The sequence below is a fragment of the Ursus americanus genome, chromosome 26, assembly GCF_024610735.1.
Source record: "Ursus americanus isolate L20-20 chromosome 26, mUrsAme1.1.p, whole genome shotgun sequence".
Taxonomy (NCBI): Eukaryota; Metazoa; Chordata; class Mammalia; order Carnivora; family Ursidae; genus Ursus; species Ursus americanus.
The window spans coordinates 25013426-25026535 of record NC_142152.1 but is presented as its reverse complement, the minus strand read 5'-3'; the positions used below and the strand labels follow the sequence as shown (position 1 = coordinate 25026535).

At 35.0% G+C, this 13110-nt stretch overlaps 1 protein-coding gene across 4 annotated transcripts in view; it reads left to right on the top strand.

Annotated features, from left to right (window-relative positions):
• CEP128 (centrosomal protein 128) overlaps positions 1 to 13110 on the top strand; it is a 375253-nt gene that overhangs the window by 22274 nt on the left and 339869 nt on the right. For all 4 annotated transcript variants that reach the window (XM_045807714.2, XM_045807712.2, XM_087856159.1 and 1 more), the window contains 2 exons: positions 10841 to 10967; positions 12010 to 12128. In XM_045807714.2, coding sequence (XP_045663670.2) covers positions 10841 to 10967; positions 12010 to 12128 — 246 coding nt within the window. The remainder of the gene's footprint in view (positions 1 to 10840; positions 10968 to 12009; positions 12129 to 13110) is intronic.

Below are 13110 nucleotides of genomic sequence, written 5' to 3'. Positions count from 1 at the left end.
GAGGGACCATGGAGAGTGATTTTTTTTTTTTTTCTTTTGGTGGCTATGCTGCAACTCATGCAAGTCTTTGTGCTGTAGAATCTGCTGTTTTTTTTTTCTTTTTCTAAACATCCTGAAATTGGTTAATCCGGTATTTAACCCGTGTTCAACTGTTTAAAAATTTCTCTATTCTAAATATACGTTGCCTCATTGAAATTAGCATTTCTTCTTTAAAATAGAAGAGATTTCCTAGAAAATGAGGCCAATTCTTTTGCTCTAGGGAAAATAAGAATTTTTATTATTAACCTAGATTTTGTAAACGATTCTATTGCTAAACCTCAGGAAATGGATAAGTGAGGTGTATGTACCTATCTATGCATATTTAATATCTGTTTTATTTAACTTTGTGAACCTAATTTGTAGTGGGTGACGGGAAATACAAATATTTGATGTAGTGTTTCCATTCTGGGAAGATCTCCCCCAACAAGAGAACTGTGAGAATTACTCTTGTTGGTTTGTAAGGCCTAAGGGTCAAGAGTCATGTTCGGTCACTTTTTTGATGACTTTTCCTTGAACTATCCATAATTTCACCTTGTTCCTTCAAATCTTTATAACTGCCAATCCTAAATTTATTTCTTTGCCTATTATATGTGAAGGCCTCTCTATGAGGAGTTGAGCAGTGTTAAAACATTGGTGATAGGGTCCATGGGGTCTCATAGAAAGCAGCAATTCCCTTTTCATAGGCTCTTTGGAAATATCTACATATGCTTATTAGTATATCCCAGGCACTTTTTTATATTTATTCATTTAGTTCTCTCAACAATCCTATTAGGTAGATACTATTATTATCCTCATTTACATGATAAAAAAATCGGGGCACAGAATGGTTGCTAACTTACCCATGGTTTCACAGCTAGTTAGTGACAGAGCCATGCATAGGATGTTATCCTGAAGCTTAGCATCAGGGTTCATTTACTTCACTGAGTCATGGTTGCTCACATTTGTATGATACTGTGAGTTCGTATTTCTGAAAATTGGGATTTTGGATTCAAAGTTTGAAGGCTTATATACTTTACGTTGATAACCTAGATTTTGGAGATTATCTTAACTGATAGAAAAACAGAAGCCCAGTGTCACACACATCATTACTGTTACAGCTGGTACAACGTCCAGAATGAGAGTTAGATGGATCAAATCCAGAAACAGAATTGGGAGGAAATATGGCACTGAGCTAGGATTGGCATTGACAGATTGTCAAAGTTGGCGGTTCTAGCTGCCACTTAGGCAATTTGGAAGGTTCTGCAAGTTGTCTACATCAGCATCAATTTTTCCCTTCCCCCTAAATAACAGCCATTGATTTTTCGCTAGCCTTTTTGCAGCCGTTCCAGCCAATGAGCCATATTTAGTTGGATAGTATGTCTTACGGTCTTTGGGTGCAGTGAACTTCATGACTTTATGGAAGTGTCATCTTGAGTTATTTCTCATGCTGTAAATTTCTTGGGAGGTCTGCGAACATTTGGGCAAAAGAGGACCTGTGGGGAAGGTTTTATTTGAAAGCTTACTATGAAGATTTGGAACTTACTGTATTCCTGTATTAAATAGTGCAACTGATAAGCTTAGTGTTTAAAATATTTCTAGAACTGTGTGTTCCTATTCATGAGAGAACAGTGTCTGTTTTTGTGTTAATATTATAAAAATGGAATGCCTCAAGGAATAATATTAAAAAAATATTCAACATAAAAAGTTAATACCTTCTGCAGTGGAAATTTGGACTGCAGCTGAGGCTACACTAGTTAATACTGGTTATATGAGAAAAATACAGTTGTCTTGATTCAAATCAGCAGACTGATTAAGTTCATTTTTAATGTAAAGATTGATGAGAACATAGTAATATCGAATTAGAACTTAGAGACTTGCATTAATAGGTAATTTTTCTTCTAATTAAGTACTCTGATTTAAATTTCCCTTTGGGAGTAATAGGATGTTACCATCTGGCATATGGACTTTGAAAGAATTTGAATGTTAAATAATAAAGTGCAGGTTTTTTTCTTGTATTCAGTAGGTTTCAGTTCTCAAATATAATTAGTGACATCCCAGAAGGATAATGGTAATGGTTTAGGGCCAGGCACAAACCACTCGTAATATCTCAAAGCTGAAGGTATCTGCCCCCTTTTTTCTGGCCAAGTTTTACTAATCGTCCTGAAGGTGAGAATTGTTCAGTTTAATGTAAGAGTCTATGGATAAGAAATTATAATCAAGCAGTTAAAAATTCTGCTACAACCTTCTTTTTGTAAATATATTTCGGATCTTAGGAATTAGGTTTTTAGAGTCTTATATTTAAAGTTATATTACCAAGTCCTTCATGAAATTGCTGGACAGGAGAATAATTTTTATAGAATTTTGCTTTGAGACTAATGGAAAAATGTAGACTCTGGAGTCAGATTTGAAATTTAATCCTGATTTTTTCCACTAGAAACCATTTTAGTGACTTTGGACAAGGTATTAAACTTTTCTGAACTTGAGTTTCATCATCTGAAAAATGAACATAGTCCTATATCCCTCATTATGACTAACATTTATTAATGTGGTCACACTGTTTAGACACTTGCTAAACATTCATATTTTTGTTGTTTCTTTAATTCATCCAATAATCCCTACCTTCAAGCATTTGCTATGTTCTTAATGTTGTACTTGGTATATTGTAGGCACTCAGAACAGGTTACTTTCCTTTCTTTGAATTCATTGGGCCTAACCTCAGTTTCATTTGTGTATCATTGTGACAATAAGCAACATCATGTGTTGCAATACTCACAGGGATATGTATGTCTGATTATTTTGACTTCAACGTGTATGCTAAATTAGACAACACACATAATATTGCTTTTTGTCTATCTTCTGTTTGTGAGTATACTATCTATTAAGAGCACATTCCACTTTCCATGAGTGCTCATTTATTGGTACTTAAAATATTACATACAAATATTTTAAAAATACTTTCAAAATTATGATTAGAATGTGTGTGATATATGGGCTTTGAATATGTAGGATTTCATTTAAAAACAAAGGGATAAAGAAGGGGTAATCAGAAGGGGGAATGAAGCATGAGAGATTATGGACTCTGAGAAACAAACTGAGGGCTTCAGAGGGGAGTGGGGTGGGGGAATAGGATAGGCTGGTGATGGGTAGTAAAGAGGGCACGTATTGCATGGTGCACTGGGTGTTATACGCAGCTAATGAATCATCGAACTTTACATCAAAAACCAGGGATGTACTGTATGGTGACTAACATAATATAATAAAAAAACATTAAAAAAACCCAAAATAGTTACATAAATGATGTATCATTTGAAAGAGAATTCTCAATTTCAGGAATACTGTTATGAGTTTATAGTTCCATGAATCAGCATATGGAGAAAGATTAGGCAAAGCAGCCCGAGCTAATGATCTTTTGGTAAATAAAAAAATAAAATAGGAGGAACCATTTTAAAAATACATTTTAGCAACAGATGGTGGGACCAGAGAAATATGCAAACCATAAATTTGCACTCTTGTTTAATTTTTTAAAACTCTCCTCCTCCTTTCTTCTTGTTTTTAATCGTAGAAGACAAATAGACTGTAAGGAACCAAAATAGAGCTGATACAATTAACTGCTCTACAACCAATGTATTTTGCAGTCTGTTGTCAGATAAACTTTGGCATTCTGTAGAGAAATAAGCAGTGAAGGAAAGCCAGGCTTAAAAGCACTTAATCAGAGTGCCTGTGGATGACATCATTATCCTGGACAAAATTTTTTAAATCACCTCTTTTCTGCTGTACTTTTGCCCTGGATTTTGTCAAGCAGACCTCTAACATTTGTAAATCGAAGTACTTAATTTTTTTTTAATATGTCATTACTTTAGATATATCTAAACTTATAACACAAACTTTCTGTGGTCACTGGTGCTATGTATAAAGTGTGAATGTTTGCTAAATACTGACTCTTTAGTGTTAGGTGAGAAGAAAACTCAATCTTTAGGCAGAATATTTTCCAATTTCTGCTAACTATGCTGCTAAGTGAGTGCAGTTCTCTCTAGCAAATTTGCATGCATTTCTGTAGAATCTATATGTTAGGGGACGTTTTTTCTTAGTATGAAAATAAGAGATAATTTAGAGTAAGAAAAGTATCTGAAGAAACTAAATGGGATCTTTACATGGTTTCCAGAATTCAAGCCTACTTTAAGATTTGTTTATTTGAGAGAGAGAGAGAGAAAGAGAATGTTCATGGGTTCGCACACGCACACAAACAGGGGGAGGGGCAGAGGGAGAGAGGGAGAGAGAATCCTTGAGCAGACTCTGCGCTGACTGCAGAGCTCAACGTGGGGCTTGATCTCAGCACCCTGAGATCATGACCTGAGTCAAAACCAAGAGTTGGCCATTTAACTGACGGAGCCACCCAGGCACCCCAAGCCTAAAGTGCAGCATTTATAATTTTTACTAAGGTTATTGATGGCTTTTTTTTTTTTAAGTTGTGTTTTTCATTTGTGTGGAAGCTAATTATTTGATGATTGTTTAGTATCTACTATACGTATGTGTGAATAATGACTACTCCTAGTTTATTTCTATTATGGTCTCTGTCCAATAATCGTAAATCTTTTAAGAATTTTCTCGTGATTATGTTTTGCACAAATTATGTTTATGCACAAATCTATGCGTATTTGCCATGTGTGATTTTCCTTTTTCTCTCCCACAATGAGCATAGTCAAATATGGAATTAGTTTTGCTGAGAATGTGCATTTGTGAGATACGATGATTATTAGTGAAGCAGTTACTGTTGCTCTGTATTTACCAAGAAAGATTATACATGTGGTTCTTTACCATTTCTCATTTTCTCTTATTGAAGCCAAGTTTTATTGAATGATGTATTTCTTAGGCATTTCTGATACTGTTTGTGGAGGTGGTTCCTTAGTTTCCTGCTGTTTACTATTGCTTGGAAACCTTATGTTCCTAGGGACTGGTCAAGAAGTTTGCTATGAATTTTGGAAAGTCAGTATTTTTAACTTAAAAAAACAAACCAGAGTTCCAGGCCCAGGTAGGTAGAGTTAGCATATTGCTCACTGGGTACTCAATAAAACCACTACTGAATGCACGGAGCAGCTATTTGAGGACTCTGAAAAGTAAATGCAGGCAGTCCTTGTTGCATGGTTTTGATGTGCATGAGTTTCATTCCCCAGTTTGGTCAATAACACCAGTCCCCAAACAACACAATTTGAATTTCAGTTAACAAAGTTTATTAACTATGAGTAACTGCAAAAAGTACATCCTTTGCTGCTAGCTCTTCAGGTCACACAGTACTGTGTAACAGATCACTGCTTTTGAAGTCCGTTGCTGATTGGTCACAGATAGTAAAACGTATGTTGTGTTGCTTCCTTGTCTTCTAATGATAAACCTGTGGTGTGCTATTTTACAAAAATAAATAATAATAAAGGAATCGGCTAACAGTGGAACAATAAGTGAAAAGCGATAGTGCTGGAAGTGAAATGTGAATCGTATTATGAAGGAATTCTGTGTGGAGGTATAAAGAAATAGCTGCTCATAGTGGGAATATTGGCACTGCTGCTATTCAAGAGTCCCTAGATATACGCCAGAGACATTTAGTGAAATCATTTTTAGGGAATGACAAATTCTCCGAAAGAGTTTCTCCAGATTAAAACATCCCATTTTTCATTCCATTTATTTTTTGCTCTTCTATTCATTGCCTACAATCATCGTAGTAAAAACTTCTATATACTGAGCAAACTAATCTTCCCTAGGCGCTGTTCTAATTATTTTACATACAGTGTCTTATTGTGCCCTCAAAACAATTATGTGAGAATTTTAGCTGATATGTTGTGAAATATGTGGCTAGGAACAGAAGCAGAAACAAAAGTAGCACAGCTGAGGGAATCACTGCCAGGCTTCCCCCTGGTCTTTTGGAATCATGATGTTTTCAATGATCATACCTCTTATTTGGAGTACCCACTGATGCCTGGGTGATTTCCTTTCATAGACTTGCTTTTCAATGTAGTCAGTCCTTTTGAGTGATATACTCTTTTCCAGTTCATTAAACTTGACTTCTGTTTTGTCTCTAATTAGAGTCTTTTACGTAGAGCCATCACAGAACTTTCTCTATGAGAGCAGAGAGCTCTATGAGAATTTTAAAGTTTTATATTTTTATTTTATTAATTAATTTTTAAAGATTTTATTTATTTGACAGAGAGAGCACAAGCAAGGGGAGCAGTGGAGGGAGAGGGAGAGGTGGTTCCCCGCTGAGCTGGGAGACCAATGTGGGGCTCGGTCCCAGGAACCTGGGATCGTGACCTGAGCTGAAGGCAGACACTTAACCGACTGAGCCACCCAGGCATCCTGATATTTTTATTTTAATGTTAATCTAAAAGCTTATGTAGTTTTACACAATTTCATTTATCTACTAGTTTCCAGAATAATGAGTCAGTTTCCTAGCATGCTCTAGTAGTGACCAATGATTTTTTTTCTCTTTGAGGATCATTAACTCACAAATCTATGCGTATTTGTAGTGTTTGAATCCATTGTAGTTAATATTTCCATTGATGCTCAAATTATTTCATCATTGCCTAGAGAGAGACTTCTCAACTTCAAAGTTTAAAATCGTATCTTAAAAAAATATCATATCTTGACAATTTGGATAAACTATCTTTATAATTGCCATTCAATTTCAGTGCCCAAGTTTTATTTGTATTTGTACCAGTACATAGTAGGAATGTTTCAATGATTTTAGTCTAAAATCAAATGAACGGAGGTAAATGAATAGACCTAATATGTAAAGAATACAGTCATCTCAAGTTGAGGTGAAAAATATGGCATAGCATGTTCTATGATGCTGGTTTTACAGTATTTTAGATAGGGGAACTAGGTGGAAAATGGAATTATCATTTGGTACCTGCACAGCTAGCCACGCTAAACTCTTAGAACATGTACCATTGGAGTCAGTACCACAGTCTTGTGCGGAGCATTGATTTGGCTTCAGCAAAATAACCTCATCCATCACAGTAGATTAATCTTAAATTGAGTTTTATTAGTGCTTTTTTTTTCCATTTCATATCAAGTTTGGTTTGCTTTTAGCACCTAGTTAGGGGTTAAATTCTTAAAGAGTTTAAAACAATTTTTATAATTGTATTATTTCTTTATCTCTTTGTTTTTGTGTTTTAGGAGTTATCAGATCGGTTTCATACATCACAATTAGATTTTGTGCGGCATCTCTTGTGCTATTGCTACTTTAGGTGTAGGTTTTTTTTTTTAAAGATTTTATTTATTTGATATAGAGTGAGAAAGAGAGAGAGAGAGAGCACAGGCAGTGGGGGGAGTGTCAGAGGGAGAGGGACAAACAGATACCCACTGAGCAGGGAGCTGGACACTGGGTTTGATCCCAGGACCCAAGATCATGATTGAGCCCAAGGCAGATGCTTAATCAACTGAGCTACCCAGGCGCCCCAGTAAGTGTAGATTTTAATTCAATTATATTTTCATTTTTGTATCTTAGGTGGAGGACCTGTTTTTGCCATGATATTTGTAGGAGTAATTAAAAAATATTTATCTCATTTACCTTTTACATTATAGCTTTTGGTCTTTATATATTAGCCTGTTCATCTATTCAATGGCTTATGATGTATCTTTTTAAAATTTTAAAAGGAGGTTGCCAAATAGTTTGTCTTACTTTTTATCTTATTTCTGAAATGATTATATTTCCAACATCTGTTATTATTTCTAGATTTTGGGGTAATGTATCATTTCTCTTATTCTGTAATATTTTCCATGTGGTTCCGTGATGGGTTTTTTTTTGTTGTTGTTGTTGTTGTCAGTAGGGCTTGTGTGTCTGTATGTGTGGAGATTCATTTTATTCATCAGCTTTTAGCTACAGTTTAGGATTTGTTAGCAGTAAGCCCACACGAAAAGGATGATGGCAAGTTGTGCTTCTGGCATTGGTAGGTAAGATTATTTTGGATAACCTCTCCTATTCAGAACAACTAGAGAGGCAAAAAAAAAAAAAAAAAAAAAGAAAGTAAAAAATATTATGCCTCTATTAGAGAACAACCAAGTAAGTGAGGAATTTTGTAGTCTAGATCTGTCAAAAAGGTAAAGGTAAAGATCAGGTAAAGATCTGTCAAAAATGGAAGTCCAGAAGGATGAGTTGTGCATTTGTGACTCTTCCCTTAAGGCGTAGCTGATCTCAAAAGAGATGGCTTAGAAGCAGAGAGGATCGAATCAAAGCTATCAATAGACTGGAGAGGCCAGGGAGACCAACACTGGAGTTCAGGAATTTCCCAGCTTTCACTGGAGACCCCAAAGAATGATAGCCTAGGAAAAATGATGAGCTGAAAATGAGAGAAGTGATAAACTGAAAATAGACCTGTCCTGATGGGGGCAGAAGCTCAGCTTTGAATCGTCTTGGTTCCTAACTAGGTTAAGGTTATTTGGGTTTCCTAGTGACCCTAGCCCGACTTCCTGCTAGAAGCAAAACCAGATCCCTTCTAGAGGAAGATGTCATCATCCAGAGCTTTAAATAATCTCCACAAATTTTCATATACAATGTCTATCACATGATAAATAATTAGGCATAAGAAAATACCAGAGGTGACTGAAAATCAAGGGAAAAAAACAGACAATAGTAACATAAATGAGAATATAAAAAATTCTGATTAACTCATTCAAGAAATTAAAAGACAAGATTGAGAATCTTGACAAAGAATTGGAAACTCTAAAAAAGAACCAAATGAAAATTACAGAAACTGAATAATATAAGTAAAATAAGCAAATAAATAAATTAAAACTAATCCTGTGAAAGTATGGATTAAATAGCAGTTGGTATTACATTGAAGAGAGAATTAATGAGTCAGATAGGCCAGCATAAGATACCCAAAAAAGAAAAATGAACAAATGAAAGAATGAATAATATAGAAAAGAGCATGAATGACATATAGGATTTGGTAAAAAGATAACTGGAATATAACGATTTTTAGAAAGAGAGGGAGGAAGGAGAGAAAGGGGCAGAAACAATGTTTGAAGAGATGGCTGAGAATTTATAACACAGGAAAGATATCAAGGTACAGATTCCATGATCTCTGGGTCAAAAATGAGTTAACTACAAATAAAACTTCACATTGTTATATCAGAGTAAAACCATTAACAATCAGAGTCAAATGAAATCTTAATAATTAGAGCTTTTTAAAAAGGACAGACTACCCACAAAAAAAAAAGCAGTAATAAGAAATAACAGCTTACTTTGTTTCTAAAAGGATACTGACATCAGACTTCACTTGAAAGATGTGAATAATAAAGATAAACACAGAAAAAGTTAATAGAGCTGGTTCTGTCACTAACTTGTGTGATCTAAAGTCATTTTATATTTCTAGTCCTTTTTTCGTGTTACAGTTTAGATTTGAACTTCTTAACATGGTTTAATTTTATTCAGAGCTTGTCAGAGGTTACTGATACACTATTTTGTGTTCACTGTATAAAATCTTTGGTCTACTTACATGTTAGATTTAATTTTATTTTACTTACATATAATAACTCTCAAGGTAGACCTTGTTTTCCTCGGCCTTCTCTCTGTATTTCTCTGGATTAATAGAGAACCCAATTTGTATAACCCAACTCAGGGAAGCAGGGGACAGAGAGTGTGAAAATATTAGCCTCCCCCCCCAGAAATGAGAGCAACATTAGAGGTGCATTCCTGAAATTTTATTTCTTTTAATCCAGACTGTTTTATCCTTGGTGCTGCAGAAGAGCTAAATCCAAATAATCAAAATGAGAAAGGATTTGCTTATTTGTTGTCCATATTCTGATTCATCTGTGCTTTCTCTTCATCCAAGGCTAACTTTTTTTTCCTGCACAGTTCCCCAAGGAAACCAAGTTGTTCTCTCCATAAGTGGAGTTCTACTCTTTAATTCTGGCCGAATTTAGAAAACTCTGTCCTCTCAATCATTTGTTTTGACATTCTCTTTAAAGAGTTATGGATGACTTGTTCTATGGATCTATGTATAATTTTTATTATTTTTTATTTATCCTTGGATAAGATATCTAGACCTGAAGATGCCCAGCAGGTCAGGGTCTGTGGTACTCTCTGTTACTTTGGGTTTCAGTTGAATCCTCTTTTCAAGTCTGTAGCTGTGTACAGCTCTGGACATTATTCTTTATATTTAGTGTCTTTTTATTTAATGTAGCTCTTTAGGTCTAAAAGTTGTCTTATATCCCCTGCTGTCTGACTCCTTAATAATCTGAAGAGAGAGTTTGGACAACTCTATTCCCTAGTATGTATTAACAGTCTGACATCTGACCACATAGTTTTCTGGGATTTGAAGTCTTTGAATGAATGAAAAAGATGTTCTGATATACAATTGGGCAATGCACATTATTTTAATAGCAGTAGTCACTGTGATAGCTGGTTAGTTTCCTGTTCGTTAAAGACCTGGGGCTTCTGAAGGAATATTTAGAAGGGAGGAAGACTGTCTCCCATCTTTCAGATATATGGCCTTGTTATGTTTTTAAGTTGGGTGGCACATCAATTAGACATTTAATCTGGTTTTGAAAGCCCTTAGGTAGTAGACCTGTTTTTCACCTCTGCTAATAGAAAGACGGAATAGGTAGCAACAGATACTATTTAAAACCAAGTGTTAGAATTGATTCTGAGAATATTTTATGTTTACTATGTTTATAGTTGTTAACATACCTTGCTTCAAAATTTTTTCTGATATAAATTCTCTTCGGGAACTCAGATTATTTCAGAAATAACTTTAAAAATCTCATGTCTGTTTGTATTTGGAATTGTTTAGAGAGAATAACTTTTCCTTCATTATATTCTTTAATTTAGTTAAAAGAAAGCTTGGAACAATCAATAGGCCAACTGCGGAGTCAACGTTTATTGAGAAGCTCAGGAGGGAGAAGTATTTCTGTTACAAGTCTGAGTGCAAGTGACCTTGATGGTGGCACTGTGACAGGTAAACTCTTCAGATGTTTTGAAAACTCTCTTTTGTTGTACAAATATTTCTGAAGTCCATATTGAATACATTTAATCTTTGGAGAAATAGGACCCGTGTATATAAATAAGGCTAAGAAGAGGCAGTTGTCAGTGATTTTGTGGTGACTATTTTGAAGTGTGTTCAGTGGGACTTTCTTATTCTATTACTTTTGTTCTCAGACTGCATGGACTGCATAGAGTTTTACTTGACGAAACTTGGATTTAATTGTCTGCCTCTAATCAAAACGAATACACAAATAGGATTTACTGTGTGGTGTACTTTCTAGATGAGAAGTCTTGTCCCAGCATCATAGTTTTTCAAAGTCTGATTAAGAAATATTTTATGACTTTTGTTAAGAACAGGTGAATTTTATCTTTGGTGTGCAGCTAGATTTCAATGGCTAGATTAAAGATGTAATACTTGGTTTGCCTGTAGTTAATCTTACTCAATACTTTCCTACAACACTGAGATCACAGTTGAATGGAAAATACTTAGAATAGAATAGAAAAGTCTGCAGTGAAGAGAGGTGATTTACATAGAAGTGAGCATCAGTAGCCTGTATTAATATTGCTGTTGATCATAATAAGGATTAAAAATTGGACACGATTAGCTATTTTTTATGTAGTTTTTATTGATTTTTAAACTGTTCAGATTTTAGATTACTTTGTTGTTTGAAAAATTGTTTTATTGGTATTAAGTCACATTTTAGAAAGACATAAAAGTTATTTTTATTTACCAATTTATCATTTTTAAACAAGGGAAATACTATATTATGTCTTTGAAAAGTATAGCAAATTAAAACCTGTGATGTTTTCTATCTCCAAATTATTTCTGTTGATCATTTTATCTATTTTAAGAGCAAGATCGGTGCCGATTTTGTGGCCCTAGCAAAATACTTGGGAAATAGTCTGGGTTAGGGCCTGGGTGTATATCCATGTCTGCTATATATTTTCTGAACAAAATTTTAGATTATTTCTTCTTCTGCATGTTTTTATTCTCTTTTTTTCTTTCATCTCTGAAGAGAGCTACCGGTTTCCACCTACCTCACCCCTCAAGGACTATGGGGATCAACAGGGTACTAAGCGAATTAGGTCTAGAACTGGTGTCCGATTTGTTCGGGAGACTGACGACGTGGGCCAGGTACTTTGTATTATTCTGTAATCTGTATTTGATTTTTTTTTTAAACCAAGTAAACGATTTGATTTTCAATAAATAATTATCATCATTTATTTTGAATTTTGTAATGGAGGAGGATGTTTTGTGGAACATTCAAAGGTGAGTTTACCTGGACATGTTTGTTTCCTTGTACCGGTGGCTCACTCTTCTGTAAGCCCTGCTAAGTCAGCTAGTTTTTTTTCCATATAAGCAAGTTAGTCTGTGTGTGGTTAGCCTATTGATTTTTTTCATTAGTGTTTTTCTGATTGTTGAATCACTGATGGAGCTATTTAATAGAAGCAAGAACTTTTATATTTTTTCATGTATTTCATGTATTCACTGAGGGTTTTGGGCATATTGGTTCTACAGATATATTTCTTTTTCTACTTCTTTAAACTTTCCTACAAGAGCTGAAAAAATTTTTTCTCGTTGCCTTGGGTAGCTAAATTAATTAGATAAGGGCTAGAGGATGTTGCTGACTTTGACATCTTTGTTTTGGTGGTTTCAGGATTGTGGGCTCAAAGTTTGTCAGGATACTCTCCTGTAGTTTTTACTTGTTATAGCATAAGATGGAAGTAACAGAACCAAGTGTACGAGAAGACACCTTGTAGGAACTTTTCCTTTACTGTGTTACTTATTTCTTTTGGTAGGTGCAACTTGCTAGAGTGGGTTATATAATGAAGCTTGGAGCAGAGAACAATATCCTAGCATGATTCATTTACTCTTTCATTCTGTTTATTTAGTGCTAGTGTTCTGGGACAGTGCTTGTGCTTGGAAACAGGAATAAGTAAAAACCTTGCCTTTTCGTGGAGTTTGTAATCTGGGGGGGAGGGGGTAGTTATTAATCGAATAGGTACACAAATACACCCTTAATTGTGAGCTGAGTTGCATGCTACAACAGAAAGCATAGGGCCATGGGCGTATGAGGTAAAGGGACTTGTCCCAGTCAGGGAAGGTTTCCTGAAAA